The sequence below is a fragment of the Mustelus asterias genome, chromosome 11 (assembly GCF_964213995.1).
Source record: "Mustelus asterias chromosome 11, sMusAst1.hap1.1, whole genome shotgun sequence".
Classification (NCBI taxonomy): Eukaryota; Metazoa; Chordata; class Chondrichthyes; order Carcharhiniformes; family Triakidae; genus Mustelus; species Mustelus asterias.
The window spans coordinates 1,289,851-1,303,530 of NC_135811.1; the positions used below are offsets into that span (position 1 = coordinate 1,289,851).

The 13,680-nt window shown below is 48.1% G+C and overlaps 1 protein-coding gene across 1 annotated transcript in view; it reads right to left on the reverse strand.

The window, feature by feature from the left end:
- Nucleotides 1-13,680, reverse strand: part of cfap43 (cilia and flagella associated protein 43) — a 146,393-nt gene that overhangs the window by 6,307 nt on the left and 126,406 nt on the right. Inside the window, exons 32-34 of the mRNA XM_078224318.1 lie at nt 12,026-12,224; nt 9,752-9,864; nt 3,735-3,894 (exon numbers count right to left, since the gene is read on the reverse strand). Coding sequence (XP_078080444.1) covers nt 3,735-3,894; nt 9,752-9,864; nt 12,026-12,224 — 472 coding nt within the window. The remainder of the gene's footprint in view (nt 1-3,734; nt 3,895-9,751; nt 9,865-12,025; nt 12,225-13,680) is intronic.

Sequence of the window (13,680 nt, forward strand, 5' to 3'; positions counted from 1 at the left end):
TAGAGCCAGATAACAAAATATAAATGAGCTGACCCATTTTATTAAATTTCCCCCTCCTCAGTACACCTCTTTGACTGCGCAGAGTTTTTGTCCCACTCCCATACCCAGATGGCTATTCCTCTGGACCTCAATGCTGACCCTGTCTTTTTCCAGCTTCTCTTAGCTTTCCTCAGCCGCACTCACAGTTTAATTTACAATAGTGTTCAGTATAAATCTGCTCATTCTGTAAGGTTCCCTCTCCTTTGCCTCTGTTCTAAACTTGCAAATCACAAGTTATCCTCAGCTCAGCCAGGCTCTGCACTGCCTTCAGTGTTTGGACAGATTGGCTTAAAATTCAGTAACAAATGAATTTCCCATCAAACGGGAGGTTTGGGGTGAAACCTGCCTTGAAGGGAACTGGAATTGGGTGTTAGCATGAGCACTTGTTGAAGTGAAAGAAAATGATGTGGGGTGAGCTGTAATTAGGCCCATTTGTCCCATTGCTGGAACTCATCTCTATGATCTTGATTCTGGTTGACAAGGTACAGATTTAGATCTCTATACCGTGGAACACAGCATCACCTACTAGGCTGGCGGCCTTGCAAAGAAGGGAATTGGTAAAATAATTAATCCCTGCTTTCTTCAGTTACCTGTCCACTTCATACCAAGAATCAATTCACGGTGTGAGGGTAAGTCACACACTCGAAATGACAAGGGGCCACACAACTCTATATACACCTAGAATTTTAAAAACTACATAAATGGTAATGCCAAAGACATTCTCGGGATCATTGGGTTAACAATGTTATTTTGGGTACCAAAACGTTAGAACCATAGAAAATTACACAGCAGAAGGAGACCATTCAGCCCATCACTTGTTAGATATTCTTGTTAGCCAGTCATGCTAGTTCCACATTCCTCCTTTGAAATAACTCCTCAGAGGTCGGTGTCTCTTCACCGGATTCCCTTTTATTTACAAGCTTAGTTCCAGTCCTAAGAGTGCTTCAGGTACAAGTCAGAATCCAGAGTGTCAGCCGACCCAATCTCTCCTCATACGACAATCTCGCCACCCCAGGAATCAGTCTAGTGAACCCTCTCCGGTAAGTATATTCTTTCTTGGATAAGGAGACTACTTATGCTAGATGTGGTCTCCCCAAGCCCCTGTACAACTGCAGGAAGACATCCTTGTTCCTGTACTCAAATCCTCTTGCAATGAGGGCCTTCCTAACCGCTTGCTGTACCTGAATACTTGCTTTGATTGACAGGTGTACAAGGACACCTAGATCCCTTTGTACAACCACATTTCCCAATCTATCACCATTTAATTCTCTGCCATTCTGTTTTTCCTACCACAGTGGATGTCCTCACACGTATCCATGTTATACTGCATCTGCCATCTATTTGCCCACTCAATTTGTCTAAATCGCCTTGAAGTCTCTTTACATCCTCCTCACCACTCACATTTGCACCTAGTTTTATTTCATTAGCAAACTTAGAAATATTACATTTTGTTCCTTCATCAAAATCATTGATTTGTTGTGAATAGCTTGGGTCCAAGAACTGACCCCTGCGACACCCCATTAGTCACTCCCTGCCAATCCAAAAGACACATTTATTCCCACACTCTGTTTCCTATCTGCTAACCAATTCTTAATCCTTGCCAACGTATTATCCATAATCCCATGTGCTGTAACCCTCACCATTTGGTCTGGGCTTGCAAAATCCTCCTAACTGTCCTGGCTTGAGACAATTCACATCTCTTTAACCTGTGATTATTCCTCTCTCCACTCGCACTGTCTGTACCTGTAAACACTTGAGTACCTGAAAAGACTTGCATTCCAACCATTATCTTGCAATTGTGGCTTTGGCTGTCTATGGCTTGTTTGTGAAATCAATTCTCCACTCACCTGATGAGGGAGCAGCGCTCCAAAAGCTCGTGATTCCGAATAAACCTGTTTGACTTTAACCAGGTGTTGTGAGATATCTTACTGTGCCCTTGTTACATACATCTCTAATTCCCTGTCTAATGCTATCCCTTACCTTACCCCTACTGATTGGAGGCCGACAGACATCTCCCACTAATGTTTTCCACTCCATGTTGCTTCTTAGCTCCACCCAGACTGATTCCATATCTAGATTTCCTGAGGCAATATCATTTCTCATTACTGTATTTAATCTTTTCCTAACAATGCTGGCCCACCCCCTTTGCCTTTCTGACTGTCCTTAACTATTCAATAACCCTGAATATTCAGTTCTGCAGTCATGTTTCTGTAATCATAATGCTATAGTACCATTTACATCAATTTGCACTGTTAATTCATTATTGTAAATGTTTTGTGCATTCCGAGACAGTGGGTGGAATTGTTTGAAAATTTAGCTCAAGTCATTTTGGGAGAGAAAGTGGAGGGCAGGCCGCTGGAGGCAGTGGTGGGATTTCCTGCCGTACTTTTAGGCATTTCAAAAAAAATGTTCATGTTTCACGCCACATCCATGCAGGTCGCCTCTGATTCACTCTCCAGTGTTTGTTCCAAGTCTAACAACGAGAATGGTTGCCAGGAACTCTGCTCCAAGGTTCAGCACATCCTGTACCTGCAGGGAGAACGAGACCCCCCACCCCAGCAAGGTCACCAACCTGGCATGGGAAGGCGTTGCAGCCCTGGTAAACGCAGTCCCAATGCCTTCTGTCTGAGAGATTGTGCTGGCATGGTCACTGCGATGGTGGCAGCCACGGTGGAGATCTTGGTGCAGGAACTCAGCCCTGCACTTGTGGAGGGTATGAACTCCACGGCACAGGAGACGCACTCCAAGGTGCAGGGTGTGAATTCCGTGCTTCAGGCATTCATGGGCAATTACAAGTACCAGTGCCAGAGGACGGATGGCTTTCTTGACCCCACATCACCTGCCCCTCTAACCCATGGAGGAAGCCAGTGGCTCTCGAGCACCCACAGGGTGGAGGAGAAGCTGGTGCACAGCCCAGGGCCTTCCACCCAGGGGACTCTGGGAGTCCAGCCCCACATCTGACAGCCCTCTTCCTGTGAGTGAGACTGTTCCAGTCCCACAGGCCGAGGAGGATGGCACCACCACACAGCAGCACTCCGAGAGCAGGCTGGGGTCCTCCACGTCTTGGCCCTCCAGAGGATGCCCACCAAGGTTATCACAGACAACGGTGTGGCAGATAGCAGGCTGCCTCCATCTCTGCTGTGGATCCTGTGCAGTTTGAGAGAGAGATGTTGGGATCGCAAAAGACGGTGCTACAATTGAGTAAAGGAAACTACAAGGCCATGAGGGAGGACTGGCCAGATTTGATTGGAAAGGGAGCCTGACAGGGAAGGCTGTGGAACAACAGTGACAGGAATTTTTCAGAAGGCACAACAGAAATTCATCCCAAAAAAAAGGAAGCATGTTAGCGGGAGGACGAGACAACCATGGCTGATAAGGGAAGTCATGGATAGCACTAAAGCAAAGGAAAGCACTTACTGTATTCTAATAAATGTGACAATAAATCAAATCAAAGAAGCTCCCTCTGCTACTGATCAGGCTGGCTGGAGAATTAAGCTCCACTCACTGCCTCTAGTGTCTAGCCCACTTTTCATGCACAAAGAGCATAAGATTGGGAGTAAAAACTCATCCAAAATACAGATCTGGAACTCTCCCTTTTTCACGCTAGCTGGACACTTAGAATTTTTCTCATAAGATTCTGTCCTATGATTCTTTTTAAACTCACTCTGTGCAGTACAGCAGAAGTGGTTAGTTACCTGGATTGTGCTGTTCAGATCCTCCACAACCCCCTTGTGCAGGAGAATGGAATTGGAATAGTCGGGGATGAAGTCACTGCTCACCACTTCCACCTGACCTTGCTTCAACACCAGTTGCACCATCAGATTCAACTGGAACTGTGACTTGGTCTCACGCAGACTGCTCACAGGGTGAGGGGGAAAAGAGCACAATGTTAAAGCTTAGCATCATCGACAAAGGCTGTTCGAATAAAAGGCCATCCTTTAAGGAACTTTCCCACAATAAAAGAAGACGTGCGTTTCTATAGCGCCTTTCATTACCTCAGCGTGTCTCAAAACTTTCTAGACAATGAAATACTCCTAAAGTGTCGTTACTGCCGTATTGTAGGAAACACAACAAGATCCCACAAACAGCAATATGATAATTATCCAGATAATCTCTTTCAGTGGTGTTGGTTGAGAAATAAATAGTCTCAAAATCATAGAATCCCTACAGTACAGGAGGCCATTCGGTCCATCGAACTGGCATTGACCACAATCCCACCCAGGCCCTATTCGCGTAATCCCACGCATTTACCCTGCTAATCCCCCTGACACTGAGGGACAATCTACCATGGCCCATCCACAACCTGCACATCTTTGGAATGTGGGAGGAAACCGGAGCACCTGGAGGAAACCCATGCAGACGGGGAGAATGTGCAAACTCCACACCGTCACCCAAGGCCTGAATTGAACTCGGGTCCCTGGCAATGTGAGGCAGCAATCTTAGCCACTGTGCCAACCATTATGCCACCGTGCCACCCAACATTGAGGCTGACTCTCCTGCTCCTTAAATAATGGCTATGGGATCTTTTATGCCTACCTGAGAGAGTAGATGGGACATTAGTTTAACATCTCATCCCTACTCCCTCATAGTACTGCACTGGGGGGGGGGGGGGGGGGTCAACTTAGATTATAGTTCAAATGTCAAGAGTGAGGCCTGAAGCCACGGCTTCCTGTCTCAGAGGTCAGAATGCCACTCCAAAGTTGAGTTGATGGACAGCAGCCCATTGTGATGACTTTAAGGAGGTCCGCGAAGTGGCTCTGTTAGAGTATGAGCTCCCTGATTGCGGCAGTTAATGCTGTCCAATCCAGAAGCCCTGCAGAGGTACATAATGTGGTGTCCAGGTTACCGGCACTCAGGGTGTATGCTCTGTACTGGGGAGTACCTGTCTGACTATTACTAACTACTGTAAATAAATCTGGATTTGGTGAAGGGACACCGGCCTCGTGGGAGATATTTCAGTGGCAATGAGGTGAAGCACGACCCTGAAGGAACCCGCTTGCAACCGTTGGCCTAAGTTGGGGTAAGTTGATTCTTAAGCATCATGCCTTTATTTGGAAGACTAGACTCGTTGGACTCTGCAGTCATTGCACTGAAATAAGTCCCATGAGGCTGGTGTCCCTTCACCAAATCCAGATTTATTTACAGTAGTTAGTAATACTCAGGTACTTCCCAGTTCTGAGCATAACGCCCCCCCCCCGCCCCCCGCGAGTGCTGGTAACCTGGACACTCCACATTCCATGCCTCTGGAGGGTTCCTGGATTAGGCAGTATTAACTACCTCAATCATGGAGCTCATACTCTAACAGGGCCACCTCGAGGACTGGGCCCAGTATCTGGAACAAGTGTTACTTTTCTCAGACAGATAAAAAAACAATGGGTAATTCTCCTTACTGCCTGTGGCTCTTCAGAATTTGCTGTCATTTGGAGTTTATCTTTCCCTGAAGCACTGGATACTAAAACTTTTCAAGAATTAACTGAATTAGTTAAAGACTCCAAGCTACCTCTGACTCTGAGACATTATCATTTTCACTTGGCAGTCTGAGAGCCAGGGGAATCTGTTACTGATTCGGGGCGGCACGGTAGCACAGTGGTTAGCACTGCTGCTTCACAGCTCCAGGGTCCCGGGTTCGATTCCCGGCTCGGGTCACTGTGTGGAGTTTGCACATTCTCCTCGTCTCTGCGTGGGTTTCCTCCGAGTGCTCCGGTTTCCTCCCACAGTCCAAAGATGTGCGGGTTAGGTTGATTGGCCAGGTTAAAAATTGCCCCTTAGAGTCCTGAGATGCATAGGTTAGAGGGATTAGCGGGTAAAATATGTGGGGGTAGGGCCTGGGTGGGATTGTGGTCGGTGCAGACTCGATGGGCCGAATGGCCTCCTTCTGCACTGTAGGGATTCTATGATTCTATGATTTCCTAACTAGGTTATGTGAATTTGGTTTAATCTTTAATGAGACGCTTTGAAACCGTCTGGTATGCGGGATTAATTATGTAACTATTCAAAAACGCCTATTAGCTGAAGCTGAACTGGACTTCAGACAGATGCTACAGCTGGCCTGATCAATGGAGAATGCTGCAAGTGGGGCCTATGGGTTGCAGGGTATCCCGGTGGAAGTGGACACCGCTGCCACTTCGACTGAGTTCAGTGACCATCATTTGAATGCAGGTGATTACAGAGACTCCCTCAGGAAGTATCCAGATACACGGAACTCCAGGACTGCCCACAGCAAGCCTAAATATGAACAAACAGCTAAAGTCCCTTCAGAATCCCGGCTGGTAGTGAGTGCATTGTAATTGTTGCAGGGGAGTCATAGGAACCCTACCTTGCAGAAAGAGGCCATTCAGCCCATCGAGTCTGCACTGACTGCAATCCCACCCCGGCCCTATCCCTACATATTTACCCGCTAATCCCTCTAACCTACGCATCCCGGGACACTAAGGGGCAATTTAGCATAGCCAATCAACCTAATCCGCACATCTTTGGACTGTGGGAGGAAATCGGAGAACCCAGAGGAAACCCATACAGACACGGGGAGAATGTGCAAACTCCATACAAACAGTGACCCGAGCCGGGAATCGAACCCAGGTCCCTGGAGCTGTGAAGCAGCAGTGCTAACCATTGGGCCACCATGCCCAATGGTTAGAAACCTACAGAGCCTACATTTAGAAAAACCACTCACAGGCTTGTATCCAGGTACCCTGGAAAGTCCACGACATCTGATTTCGAACAATTAAATTGCATTGCGATGTCCAAATCAGACCCGATCAAGACAAATATATGGTTAAATGGACACTGATACTAATTACTGGATAACATAACAACTGTGGATACCCTCACACTCGTTAGAAGGAATAGTCCAAATCTTAACACAACAAATACAATTATTAGATTTTACCTACAGGGCTCTGGGTCACTGTGTTGGATGTGATTGGTGGTCCAGTGTTGTGTACTCTGAGTGAGGAGCAACTCTGAACTATCCCTCCCAGTGAACTAAAGAAAGCCCAGCCACTTGCTATCTCCCACACATGCCCAGCTGCGAGATTCTCCCACCCCGCTGTGCTAGAAAATTAACCCGGCGGGGTGGGAGAATCACCCCCATCAGTTTTGGGATCTCTAAAGAAGCACTTCAAGATCAAGCTGGGGATATCAATACTTATAAACGATCACACTGTATGTTGGTGGTGCACAAGCATCTGATTTATGGTATTTAGCTACTGGTAACATTAACATGGACTTCCAGAAATTCAGCAGACTCAACCCAGTGGAAGTGGAAAAACTCACTGCTCAGAACGTACAAGATCTACTTGGAATAAACCTGAAATCTCTTAAAGAGAATGAAAATCATGAAATTGTGAACCAGTGCCCATTTAACCACACATTAAGAACCCCATGCACTCTGGACATTCTCTCTTCCACCTTCTTCCATCGGGAGAAAGGTACAAAAGTCTGAGGACACGTACCAACCGACTCAAGAACAGCTTCTTCCCTGCTGCTGTCAAGACTTTTGAATGGACTTACCTTGCATTAAGTTGATCTTTCTCTACACCCTAGCTATGACTGTAACACTACATTCTGCACTCTCTTGTTTCCTTCTCAATGAACGGTATGCTTTGTATAGCGCGCAAGAAATAAAACTTTTCACTGTATGCATGTGACAATAAATCAAATCAAATTTATCTTGATCAGTTCTGATTTGAACATCGCAATGCAATTTAATTGTTCCAAATTAGGTGTCGGTGGACTTTCCAGGGTGTGAACTCTCCTGGATACCGGCCTGTGAGTGGTTTTTCTAAATGTAAGTCTTGTAGGTTTCCTTTGTAGTTTTGACTCCCCATACCTGCAACAATTACAATTCACTTCCGGCCGGGATACTGAAGGGATTTGTAGGTTAACAGGATGTTATCAGTCTAGGAATTGGCTTTGAGGAGGAATATCACCAGCTGGACTTGGGAACTGTTCCGTTGATGAACTTTTAGAGACTGGCTCTGGTTCAGCCAACAGCGGATAGTCTCCTGCTGTCCATCTGCCTCACTGTGATGGGAATCACTGTGGAATATCTTTGATAAACCCCCACTCAGCCCATCTATACCTGCCACCATGTCCAGAGGAAAGAATCAGAGGTTCTGGTAGCAAATAATGGATCTTAAACCTCTGTTTTAATGGGTTCAGCACACTGAATGAAATCTGCTTATAACAAACACTTTGGACTGAGTTTAAACCGGCTTTCTCGACTTTGTGCTGTAAAACACAAATAATTTAGAGACAACTTTAGATTGTCGCCAGAACATTGACATCCAATAGCAGTGGGAATGTTTCTGTTTTTGCTGCCTGCCGAATCTCACATCACAATCTTTCTTCATTTTCATTTCTGTCTCTGGGCTGAATAAAGATGAGAATAAAATTCTGCCTCGTTTTTACAGGCACTGTACATAACTGGAATGGTTTTATAATGAGACTGGTATTGACACGGCCAATGGGTGAACCAGTCCAAAGTCCACAGTCCAAAGATGTGCGGGTTAGGTGGATTGGCTATGCTAATTTGCCGCTTAGTGTCAGGGGAATTAGCAGGGTAAATCTATTGTGTTACGGGGATAGGGCCTGGGTGGGATTGTTGTCAGTGTAGGCCGAATGGCCTCCTTCTGCACTGTAGGGATTCTATGATTCAATGATAATGGAGGTCGATACAGGTGCAGCCATATCGGTGGTCGGGGAATCGGTGTTCCATAAAACTTGCTCTGGACTCCAACTCTTAAACTTTAACCAAGACCTCAACAAGGCTGAAAACCCACACAGGGGAACCTTTATCAATTGTGGCTACAACCTCTGTCCCTGCCTCCTATGAAAGGTAGTGCAGGGCTCGGGGCCAAGCCTGATGGGATGAGATTGGTTGTGAGAGATCCACCTGGATTGGCTCAACATCTTTCAGTGAGAGAATGGCCCCCTAGTGAAGTCCTGCTTAAATACCCTGAGGTTTTGCAGGAAGGCCGAGGGACTATCAAAGGAACCATGTTGACCAGGAAGCGTTTCTGTGATTTTGCGAAGCCCACCTAATATCATTTGCCTGACGGGAAGAAGTGGAATCTGGAGACTGGAGACTGGAGCGTGAAGGGATCATCAAACCAGTCCAATTTACAGAACAGGCAGCACCGGTCATGCCAATTTTGAGGCCGGTTGGATCAGCCCGTCTTGGTGGGGATTTTAAACTGTTTCTTACAGCCAGATAAATACCCGATCCCTCGGATCGAGGACTTGTATGCGCAGTTGGCAGGAAGATTCTTGTTATCGACACTTGATATGGGTCATGTTTGCTTACAGTTACAGCCAGACGTGGATTCCCAAAGATACACAACAATTCATACTCATAAAGGCCTTTTCCAATACTCCACACTGCCATGTGGCGTATCGCCAGCCTGCGCAATCTTCCAGCCAGAGATGGAGAACATTTTACAAGGCCGACCTCAGGTTACTATTTATCTGGATGACGTCCAAAAAAAGGAAAAACAAATAAGGAACACCGAGAGAACCCTGAGGAAGTTCTGAGTTGATTTTCCAAGGCAGGCATCTGCCAAGGGAGGGATAAATGTGTAGTGACCTATCTGGGCTACAGAGTAGACAATCTGGGCTACATCCTTTGGAAGACAGGGTGCGGGCGACAAAGGGTTATTTCACTTTTTTGTGGAAATGCTGTGCCGTGTGCTGAATGTAAAGCGGGACTGACTTGCTGAGTTCTTGGCTGAGGTTGTTGATGAACTGCGCGCTGTGCTCATCCTCCTCCATCCTCCTCTGAAGAAACATCTGCATCTCCGCCAGAATCACAGACTTCAGTTTCACCTGAGAAAACAGCAGAGAGTGAGTATCGCCAAGGCAACAACTCGTTACAGAGCCTGTATGGGTCACCGGGGGACCTGGGACGTCCTACACAACAACCTGAGGCTTTCATGAGAGTGTGCATCCAGCATGTCCTCCTCCCAATGCCTCTGCTTCAGCAGCAACTGCTTGATCTGTGCCTTTAATTTTTGGCTGTTATATTGGGTCTGAGTGGAGCAGGGAGGGAACTGACATTAGCGGCTGCCACTCAGAGTCAGCTCTGTGTCTTACAGTCATCATTGCACTTCCTGTCCGTATCTGACAGCGTCCTGACCAGATCACAGAGCGGGGGCTGCCCAGGGTGGGGGGCCACCCGGGGGGGCCAGGGGGTCTGCCGAGGGGGCTGCCAGCATGGGAGACCTGGATTCCATTCCGGTCTCAGGTCACTGTCTGCGAGGAGTTTGCACGTTCTCCCCGTGTCTGCGTGGGTTTCCTCCGAGTGCTCCGGTTTATAGAGTCATAGAGGTTTACAGCATGGAAACAGGCCCTTCGGCTCAACTTGTCCATGCCGCCCTTTTTTTTTAAACCCCTAAGCTAGTCCCAATTGCCCGCATTTGGCCCTTATCCCTCTATACCCATCGTACCCATGTAACTGTCTAAATGCTTTTTAAAAGACAAAATTGTACCCGCCTCTACTACTACCTCTGGCAGCTTGTTCCAGACACTCACCACCCTCTGTGTGAAAAAATTGCCTTCTGGACACTTTTGTATCTCTCCCCTCTGACCTTAAACCTATGCCCTCTAGTTTTAGACTCCCCTACCTTTGGGGAAAGATATTGACTATCTAGTTGATCTATGCCCCTCATTATTTTACAGACCTCTATAAGGTCACCCCTCAGCCTCTTATGCTCCAGAGAAAAAAGTCCCAGTCTATCCAGCCTCTCCTTATAACTCAAACCATCAAGTCCTGGTAGCATCCCAGTAAATCTTTTCTGCACTCTTTCTAGTTTAATAGTATCCTTTCTATAATAGGGTGACCAGAACTGTACACAGTATTCCAAGTGTGGCCTTACCAATGTCTTGTACAACTTCAACAAGATGTCCCAACTCCTGTATTCAATGTTCTGACTGATGAAACCAAGCATGCTGAATGCCTTCTTCACCACTCTGTCCACCTGTGACTCCACTTTCAAGGAGCTATGAACATGTACCCCTAGATCTCTTTGTTCTGTAACTTCCCCAACACCCTACCATTAACTGAGTAAGTCCTGTCCTGGTTCAATCTACCAAAATGTATCACCTCACATTTATCTAAATTAAACTCCATCTGCCATTCGTCAGCCCACTGGCCCAATTGATCAAGAAATCATTGCAATCCGAGATAACTTTCTTCACTGTCCACTATGCCACCAATCTTGGTGTCATCTGCAAACATACTAACCATGCCTCCTACATTCTCATCCAAATCATTAATATAAATGATAAACAGTGGATCCAGCGCTGATCCCTGAGGCACACTGCTGGTCACAGGCCTCCAGTTTCCTCCCACAGTCCAAAGATATGCAGGTTAGGTGGATTGGCCAGTCTAAATTACCCCTTAGTGTCAGGGGGACTAGCAGGGTAAATATGTGGGGTTATGTGGATAGGGCCTGAATGGGATTGTGGTTGGTGCGGATTCGATGGGCTGAATGGCCTCCTTCTGCACTGTCGGGATTCTATTATTCTATGATTTCTTAGCAACCAGCCTAATTTCCCATCCCCAAGACAATACAAGCGGAGTCGAAGCTTAGTCTTGGTATCATTCTGCTGCAGCTCAAATCAGACCTCAGTGTTTTTATATTTGACAGTTCTGAGTCGGAACATATCCATTCGGAATGGCAGCTTGATCTGCTCGGTTGTGTGGCACTGGGCTGAATATTCTGGGCGGAATTCTCCGGCCACGCTGGTCTAAAAGCCGGAAATTCCCGCCTGACTGTCAATGGGCCTTCACATAGTCCAAACCCGCCGGCTACAACTGCAGTGGCGGCGGGGGGGGGCAGAGGGGAGGGGGAGAATTCTGGCCTCTATCCCCATGGGGACAGTGCAGCAGATTCACTCAGGCCCAGTGTTTGGATTCACTGAAGTCTCACACTGGACAGAGTCTCAGTATCTGAGCAATGTGCACACAGAACAGCCTCTCCCTCACCTGGTGCTCACTCTCTATTTTCCTCCTCCTACTCTCACAGAAGTGACTCCACACTGCGGGGTCCAGGTTCTCGGGTTTAAAGTTCAGTGAGTCTAATTCCTCCATGGCAGCCAGGAAGTGTGTGTCATCTTCAGCCATTAACTGCAATTGCTCTTCAAAAGGGTTCGCTGTCGTCATGCGGATCTTCTGCATTTGCGCCCTAACATAGCAGAGGAAAATAGACTTTAAATCCTGAGTTAACAACTGCAGCTCCCATTCACACACAGACAGGGAACAGGACACAAAGGGAATGGAACCTCGACTTGGAATGGGTCCCCCCGAGACAGAGACCCCCTCCCCCCCAGACAGAGACCATCCCCCCAGACTGGGACCTCACCCCAGACAGAGACCGTCCACCCCAGACAGAGACTGCCCCCCCCCAGACAGAGACCTCACCCCAGACAGAGACCTCACCCCAGACAGAGACCGTCCACCCCAGACAGAGACTGCCCCCCCCCAGACAGAGACCTCACCCCAGACAGAGACCTCACCCCAGACAGAGACCGCCCCCCCAGATAGAGACCGCCCCCCAGATAGAGACCTCACCCCAGACAGAGACCTCACCCCAGACAGAGACCGTCCACCCCAGACAGAGACTGCCCCCCCCCCAGACAGAGACCTCACCCCAGACAGAGACCTCACCCCAGACAGAGACCGCCCCCCCAGATAGAGACCGCCCCCCAGATAGAGACCGCCCCCCCAGATAGAGACCGCCCCCCCAGATAGAGACCGCCCCCCCAGATAGAGACTGCCCCCCCCAGACAGACCTCACCCCAGATAGAGACCGCCACCCCAGATAGAGACCGCCCCCCCCAGACAGAGACCTCCCCCAGACAGAGACCTCACCCCAGAGACCCCCCCCAGACAGAGACTGCCCCCCAGACAGAGATCCCTCCTCCAGACTGAGACGCCCCACTTACCAGAGATTAAAGTGATATGGAATGTGCTGTCTGGGCAGCACCCATTTGGCATCGCGGTGTCTGCGTGTGAGTGTGCGTATGAGTGAGTGTAGGAGTGTGTGTGTGTGTGTGAGTGTAAGTGTATGTGTGTGTGTAGATGTGGAGTGTGAGCGTAGGCGTGTGTGAGTGAGTGTAGGTGTGAGTGTGTGTGTGTGAGAGTGTGTGTGAGTATAGGCGTGTGTGTGTGAGTGTGTGGAGTGTGAGTGTGTGTGTGTAGGCATGTGTGTGTGAGTGTGAGAGAGTGTGTGTGGTTGTATGTGTGTGTGTGTGTGAGAGAGAGTGTGTGTGTATGGTACCGATTTTACCATTAAACGTGGTAAAGTTGGGTGTGAGGCCATTAACGCGATCCGCGCCCGCATCCGCACAGATTGCCACTTTACCGAGACCCGGGAATGGCGGCGATCCGCTTTTTGCATGCATTTAAATTGAATTAATGAACTGCCCGCCCAACTTTCTCAGCATTTCCCCCTTTACCACCGCGTTTGCCAATCCGGAACCGCGCCGTGATGGACCTGCTAAATAACAGTCTGAATCGGGCGCTCCAGCTGCTGAAGAGCGCGTTCAGAGCTTCCAACGGCTCCCTGACTCAGATCAGTGGTGGGGGGGAGGAGGGAGGCGGGTCAGATCATTCTTTGGTTGGAGGAGGAGGGGAGTGAA